Consider the following 8,683-nt stretch of genomic DNA (forward strand, 5'->3'; position numbering starts at 1 on the left):
AATTGATGGGCCAGTACCTGTAGCTCCAGTTGATAACGGTGTTGCTCCACTACCAGTTCAACCGCTTCCTCAACTCAGTCCTGTTTATGGTTTACCACCTTTTGTACCTGTGGAAGATACTCCCGAGGTGAAAGCAGCCAAGGAAGCTTTTTATGCTGTTTATAAATCTGCTTTAGATGCTGCAGTTGCGGATGCTCACTAATGTTGATAAGAAATTAAATAAAGTTATCTTAAATTATTTTTATATTTTTTTTTTTTGCGTATGTTACCTTTCAATAGCCATTAATATAAATTACAATATCACAATATCGGAGATAATTGATATCTGTCTTAATATTAAATATTTGTTTATCCTAGAATTTAGTTTCATGACTGTTATTACAGGCTATGGTACTAATTTTGAAATTCTATCATGACAAAGAGAATTTTATTATTTTAATATCTCAATTTTTAAAAGTTGATAGCTGAGGTAATTATCTGTTATTTGTAGAAGTTTTTCCTGCTATCAGAATAGAGAAGAAGAAATATATAGTCTTGTCTCATACTACATTTTTGAAGTATGATATAAATGAGATTAGATGCATTGTAAAAAATATGTGTTCGTAACGAATAGCTTTCAAGCTTTTAAAGATGGTGATAGGATATTTTTGGGTTATATTGTCTGACGGTCTTTTTAACTCGAAATTGAATATATCGTATTGTTTATTTTCTCTAAGTAGTTTAATACCTATAGCAATATCGATGATGCATCACTTAAAAATATGACTTGTGCTTGTTAGATAATATATTTTGATATATTTAATTTTTACTATGAGTATAATGTTGAAGTTAAAACAATAATATCGAAATTATTGAGCCTAGAAAAAAGGAAATTGTCAGATTTTTCATCATCATTATCATCCTTATTAGAATCTAATAATTTTTTGGGTTAAAATAATGGATTTGTTATTTGTTATTGAAGACAACCTAAACATTTATAGTAACTTCTTGGTCATTGTAAGCTTTTAAAATTTTTCACTGTTAATGAAGAAGTAAATGCTATGGGACATTTAACACTATGATGTACTGAGTATGAGGAAAAATAAATGTATAGAGGTATAAACAATTAAAAAAATAATAAAAATTTGACTGCAGTCCCCTATGTTTGTCGACGACCTTAAACACAATTAAGAATTTCATTTAATAATTATATATTTGGGAATCGTATCGGTATATACTTTCAAAATAAATTAATTTAGAAAGCATTTTATGACGTTTATTTATTTATTGTTACTTTGTAAAATCAGTTAAAGGCACGATAAAATATGCCAACGTTTTGGGATTTCTCTTTATAATATATTATATGTTGGGGGTTTACAGGGACTCCATAGCGAAAGTATCCATACAGAATGAGCTATTTTTTCCACAAATATATATACCAATGGTATATAGGGTAATATAAACTTAATGTATGTTTGTAAAAATTACGCTATTAGCAATAATTGAAAGAACAAGCAATTGACAAATGAGAAAAACGCATCAATATTTTAACTCCTATACGTTTACGAACTGCTTACCGAAGTTTAAAAATTCTAGAAACTTGTATTTTGTCAATTCCTTTTAATTAGTGAGATAAGGTCCTCTAGCTCTTGATCAAAATATACTTAGATATCCCACTTAAATGTTATACCAAAAATTATATTTGTTTTCTTCTACTAGCTAGATTTACAAGCAATCGACGACCAACGATACTTTACATTACTACATAAATACATTGTCATGTTTTTAAACTCTATTTATAAAGTACGCATTGATTGAGTAAATAGTTTGAATGATCATAATTATTTTATTGTAATTATATACAAGTTATAGTTGTTTATTGCTATAATATATTGGTTATCTGTAATATACTAAATATATTATTTATATTAATTTTTATTTTTCGGTATATTACATAATTTCGATAATATAACATATCAGCCATAATAGACTAACTATTCTATAATGTTTCATTACTAAATATATGATATTTTATATTATATATAAAGTCTGATTGAATGCATTCTAAGAATTCATTTTGCTGAATTCCTATTAAATTGTTTTCTTTTACCCTTAATAAATACGTCAGTACATTGAAACCTTTTGATAACTAATTCTTTCAACTTCTTCAATCATTATTTTAAGATAAAAACCAGGGAAAGCAAATTGTGAAAATTAAAATGTATTATCGTGATTTTTTAATTATAAAGGAAATTGAAACTCAAACCTAAATAAGACCTTGTTAGTTGAAAAATTATTTATAACGTCAGTGGTAACTATTATAAAGGATTATTATAAAGGAAACTACTATAAAGGGAAACTGGTACTTATGGAATTAAGAATACTGCCAATTTTTCTCTTATATGATGGAACTCACTTTGTATTGGAGATCTCTAAAAATGCATGTATATAAATTTTGTAAAATAACTTACCCCTCGGTTTTCCATTTAAAAGTTATTCTCTTTTGTTGCTAAGAATATAGCTTAAATTAAATTATTGTTAGATCGAGTGGATCCATGCCATATATTTGTATTATTGTTTATATATATATATATATATATATATATATATATATATATATATATATAAATGATACAGTTCTGATAACATAGTGAAATTAAAACAATAAACTGAAGTTTGTGCTGCTTGCCAACTTATCCCTTTTATCACTTTTCATAAAAAACATTTTATAAAATTATTATTAATAAAATAATAGTTACATATACGATATTTTACTTATTAGAATCGATACATTTTTGCTGATTTTTAATGAATAGTTTTCGTGTGCTATAATTATAACCACGACTGGTGTTACATACATCCCATTACAGCGTATAGTGTAATGAATAGTTGCACTAAAATAACCAACCATTTACAGAACACAAAGGGATTAATTTTCTAAACAGTAGATATCAAATTCGTTAGATTCCAATATGGTGAATCCAACATTCGGTCGATATCATTTATTTTCGCTTTGTTATTGACATTCCTCACTTATTAGAATCTCGTTAGGCTACGTCATTTGCCCTACCTGACTACTACTACCTCTAATTTGATGAATACATTATCTCTTTGCGGGTATAAAACATTCTGTCGGCCCTGTGGGAAATATAGTTACTGTTGTCTATTCGTCTGTACACGATATCCTCTCCGTAAATCAGATAAAATGAATATGCTTTTGGTGAGTATTACTACGTAAGTTACCGTATTATTAAAAATATTGTATTCATTTATCGGGTATAGGTTTTGTCTTCATTGCTTGTGGTGGCTTTGGCTCGTCCTCACAGTGATGATGCGGGTACCGTTTCTGTAAGACAGAGCTCTGCTGGCACCTACAAATACGTGGTGAATTTAAAAGATTCCTCTCGAACTGAAGAGCGTTTAGCTGATGGTTCTGTCGTTGGAGAGTACACTGTTCTTGGTATTGACGGAAAACCTCATACTTTCAAATACACAGCTGGAGTTGATGGATTCAGGATCGTCGAAGGACCAGTGCCCCAAGCCCCAGTTGATAATAACGTAGCTCCTTTACCTGTTCAAGAAACCCCGGAAGTTCTCGCTGCTCGTCAATTACCTGTATTGCAACTGAGTCCTGAGTTAAGTGCTATTGAAGATACTCCTGAAGTTAAAGCCGCTAAAGAAGCATTTTATGCTGTATACAATGCTGCTCTGAAAGCTGCAGCTACTTCATAATATATCTATATATTAATCAAATAAATCAGATGAAAGTTTTAATTATTGTTTACTTATTTAATGTGTATATTACAAAAAACATAAATGCCTTATCGAAGAAAAAAGGAAAAACCAAATTTCTTTATATAAATATTCATGACAGAAAATTTCGATATATCTTAAAAATGTGTAGTTGTTCAATATGAGAGGAATATTTCTTAATAATTAAACTTTAAATAGTACTGCTTTTTAATATGTAAGTTCAAGGGTCAAGTAATATTTTAAAAGTCTAGTACTACTGCAAGAACAAGTGACATTGCCGCGAGAGTACCTCGAAACTCGAAAGTGACCAATATCAAATCATTTTAATATCACGGCGCCATTGCTTCGAGTTTATAAATTGAATTTATTAGAGAAAGTAGAGTGAAAAATTTTTGAAGATAGAAACGTTCATAAATTTTATGAATCAGTGAATCAAAAATATAGGCTTTTCGAAGGTAATAAGGTTAGAACATGTTGAACCAGTTATTATGGGCTAATAATGTCATATTTAAATATTTGTACAAGAGTTTCACAAAGAACAAACTTTTGTTATTAAGAGAGATTAATGTTCTATCTAGATAATAGACATATTTTAATGTTAAATTCCATAATAGATATATCAATCGTTTAATATTGAGTACATTGCACAATTTATTTTATACGAATATATCACGCTTTCAAGTATACCATTTTGAAAGCGTTTTTCTTCTCTATGTGAACATTCCCCATGGTGCTTTTATTTTAAAATCAAGTACATTCAATAGTTAAGCAGGTTATTCCATAGAAGTATACATATTGAGTTTTCACTTTTTCCACCATCTGCCGATCATGTAGTTTTAAAAATATTTGAAATACTGATTGAATATTATAACTTACATTATCTTGGATTAATAATACATTTTTAAATAGATATTTATGTGCTTTTTAATTTCATATCTCATTTTTCATATCTAAGTTAATAGGTCTATTTTCTTTTGACTGTTACCTAGTTTGGCAGAAGAATTTATGACATCATGTAGATGAAATGATGCAAATAATAAATTAATGCTATACAAGTATAACTTAAATAATAGTAATTAAGACATTAGTCGCTGTATAGTGATTGGCGATTTCCATTAGCCCAGTAACGATCTAAATAATTTTTAAACAATCTAACTGTTAAATTCGCTATTTTGGACTTTTCTCTATATAAAAAAACAATTTTTCATTTGGTTTAATTGAGCTACTTATTATGTACATACAGACGCTACTCATGAAATTCATTACTTTTGGTCTTTGATTTCAAGATATCTGCTGCCGAAGCCAATTAGACACGTGTAGAAGCTTATGGTGGTGCTAATACACCATGTCCCAATTGTTGGATTTTGCTTCAACGATTTAAAAGTGGACATTTTGATGTTAATGACAAAGCCAATCACATCTACACTGAAGAGGAATATATATGTCCCTAGTTATAGACCTAGCTAGAGTGCCTCTAAAGAAACCGAAATAAACTGTGATTGTATGTCTACAGACGTCAGTGTATGCAAACTGATATCAATTGAACAAAATGAAAGACAAATTATTGTAAAAAATCAGCAATTGTAAGAGGCACAGAGTCACCCTCTTGCATATCAAGAGGTAATCATTATGGAGGATACATTGTTAAAGCTAGATTTAGATTCTTTACATAATCGTTTAGATTGATGCAATATGGCTTGGCATGCAAACGGTTTCGAAAAGAAATGATGATAGAGTATGGTCCGATGAATCATTATTTACATTTTTTACTACAAATGGTAGGTTTTATGATTCGTAGAAGATAGAAGCTTACGATTTAGAATTCCAGCTTTTTACAGTCAAGCATGGAGAGATTCCGTTATGATTTGGATGACAACGAAACGACGTTTCTTGTTTTTGTCTAGTTTAGGGGCCTAATTTATTAGGTCATTTAACTGTTTTATAATATTTGTGACATGAGAAAGGAATTATGACTTGAGGCAATATACAATATATTCCCTAAAAGTCCGTAACGCACGTGTTCGATCCGCATGAGGAGGTCTAGCTGGAAAATCCTTTCCTTTCCCGATAATTTGAACGAATCTGCATGCAGAAAAGGGTTTCTTGAATCAATCTTCTCAACCACTATCAAGAACCCTAAGGAGGAGATTTCACAATAACACACAATGCATCCACAGTATGAATGAGTGAGGATACAGTAAACAGAAGGTAATTTCAGTTTAGCACATGCACATTTTTATTTATTTGGATTATTAGACTGAGTGAACAAGCGCTCTTCTGGCAAGTTCTGCCCAATCGCATATACTTTGTTTTGAGACTGGTGCTGAAAATATTAGACTGACATATTTTTCTATGTTTATAATTCCGCGGAGGATTTAGCCACATGAAATTAAACAGCATTAATCAAACATAGGTTAAAATAGTAAAAGAAATTCTGGGGAATATTTTAAAAGACTAAATTAAAAAACTTTTAATAAATTAAAAAATCTTGCTTACCGAGTAAATAAAAATTGGGAAATATTGGAAGATCAAAAGCCATACTCTATTTAAAAATTTTATTGCAAGTCTGAGATAAGAAACGGAGTGAAAAACACCAATTAGAGTAACATATTAAATTATAGATTATATTGAAATATGTTTACATCAAGTCTATGCACCATATTTAAACAAGACGTCATATTGAAACATTTTTAGGGGAAGTCCTTAAAACACGTTTACATAAAGACTTGATATTATCAAATATCATTTAGAGGAAGTCCAGAAACCATATTTGTATATGTCATTTATCTATGATCATCATCATCTATCTCAGAACAAAATCTTCATCGTATAGACCATCATACTTTTCACCTGAAAGAAGTTATTAGTCAATACAATATTATACAAAAAATAATTTATTTACCTATGGCTTTTTATAAAAATATATTATTTTTTCTAGTTTATTTCACTCCTCCACTTTCAGAGTAGTAGTCATTATATCATTAAAGTGTCTTGATGATTAACATTGTATGATTTGTATTCGATTCAGGACTCTTATTAGTAAATTTGATTTTTTCAAATTATCGTCCTCCATTATTCTTATATCTTATAAAATGCCATCTAATTTCTTTTCTTATTCTAATTTAGCTTTCTTCAGGTTTTGCATAAAAAATTAAATAGTTGCTAAAATATATCATGATTAGTTGATAGCTTTTGGTTGACGTATTGTACATTTGCTATAGTACTTTGAAGTTTATGTAAACATAAAAGTTAGAATTACCATTAATATTACGTCTAGTACAATTGTATATAACTTCTCTCATACCCTTTGCAATATTTTTATATTAACAAAAAGAATCATTTTCTTTTTTGCTTCTTGTTATCGTTTTAAAATTCGCAGCTATTTCTATATATAGGGTGAAATTTTGTCACCAATTTGGCGGTTAATATACCCACTATAAATAAAATTGATGCTGTGTGGGTATTTTAACATTACAAAACTTAACATCACATTCCGTACTTACCTTTGTTCTTCCATATTTTAAAACCAATGTACATTATAACATTAAGAATAATACAAAAATTATTATTGTTATAAACTTGGTAATGCATCAAAAAATTTAAATATTCTAGTTTTTTTTGTTTTTATTCGATTAACAGTTAATTTTATGTTAAAATGGCTAACTATACAATGTAGGTAGCGAAGGATAAAGGATTGTGCGCATGAACCAGTTTCAACATTCCCTTCCGTTTAACATATTCTGATTGAGTTGAAATCGATTATCACAACTGTCAGGACAATTGGGAAAGTATCGAGAGTGAGAAACGGAATAAGAATTAGGCAAAAAACAGACAGAATAGACACAATTATCAAAATTAAGAAGAAAGAAAAAGTTAATAACAATAATCAAGAACTGAACAGATAATTGTAATGATACCGTCAGAATAGAATCGATATTTTCGCCAGAGTAGAAGCTCACATCAAGAAAAACAGTATAGCACTTAACAGGTCAATTGAAAAATCCCCGGCCTGACACGTTGATGGCGCTACCAAAAATTAAATCCATATGTTTTTAGTTAGCCCTAACCGTCAAAAGATGCGCGTATAAACTTGACATCTGTAGTATCGTTAGTTTCTAAATTATAACATATTCGCCTGTTGATAAAATTTTGCTTTGAAGGGAAAAAAATACAGTTGAAGCAAAAACTTGGCTCGATGCCGAATTTCCGGGCACTAACCCAGGAAAAGCAACCATCAGGGATTGATATGCTAAGTTTAGACGTGGCGAAATGAGTACCGAAGACGGTGAAAGCAGTGGACGCCCAAAAGCGGTTGTTACCGACGAAGACGAAGACATTAAAATTTCAATTTATCGTCATTCAAAATGAATTTGAATGACGCTGATTTGAAATTCAGTGAAATATCAGACACTCTAGAGATATTAAGTGAACGTGTACATCGTATCATTCACGAATATTTGGGTATGAGAAAGCTCTGAGCAAAGTGGGTGCTGCGCGAGCTCACTTTTGACCAAAAACAACGACGAGTTGATGATTCGGATCAGTGCGAGTTTTTGTGTCGATATGTGACAACGGATGAAACGTGGCTCCATCATTTCACTCCGATTCCAATCGACAGCTATCCAAGTGGACTGCACACGATTAATATTTGCTCCAAAGCGTGGAAAAACGCAACAGTCGGCTGGCAAGCTTATGGCGTCTGTATTTTGGGATGCACATGGATTAGTTTTCATTGACTGTCTTAAAAAAATGAGGACCATCAACAGCGACCATTAATTACATATTGCTATTGGGCCGTTTGAAGGACGAAATCGTCAAAAAAAACGGCCGCATTTTAAGAAAAAGAAAGTGCTGCTTCACCAAGACAATGCACCGTGTTACAAGTCAGTGAAAACGACTGCAAAAACCTATAAATCGAATTGCTTCCTCATCCACCGTATCCTACAAATCT

General features: G+C 30.4%; 1 protein-coding gene across 1 annotated transcript; it reads left to right on the forward strand.

The window, feature by feature from the left end:
• Window positions 1-3,150: 3,150 nt before the first annotated feature.
• On the forward strand, window positions 3,151-3,753 carry LOC143204937 (uncharacterized). Its single transcript, XM_076417898.1, has 2 exons — window positions 3,151-3,199; window positions 3,262-3,753. Exons 1-2 carry the CDS (start codon window positions 3,185-3,187, stop codon window positions 3,709-3,711), a joined length of 465 nt encoding a protein of 154 aa, XP_076274013.1. The 5' UTR covers window positions 3,151-3,184; the 3' UTR covers window positions 3,712-3,753.
• The last annotated feature ends 4,930 nt before the right edge of the window (window positions 3,754-8,683 follow it).

Source organism: Rhynchophorus ferrugineus, unplaced genomic scaffold (assembly GCF_030347505.1).
Source record: "Rhynchophorus ferrugineus isolate W39M unplaced genomic scaffold, kcgeb_rfMv2 rfM11, whole genome shotgun sequence".
In the NCBI taxonomy this organism is placed as follows: Eukaryota; Metazoa; Arthropoda; class Insecta; order Coleoptera; family Curculionidae; genus Rhynchophorus; species Rhynchophorus ferrugineus.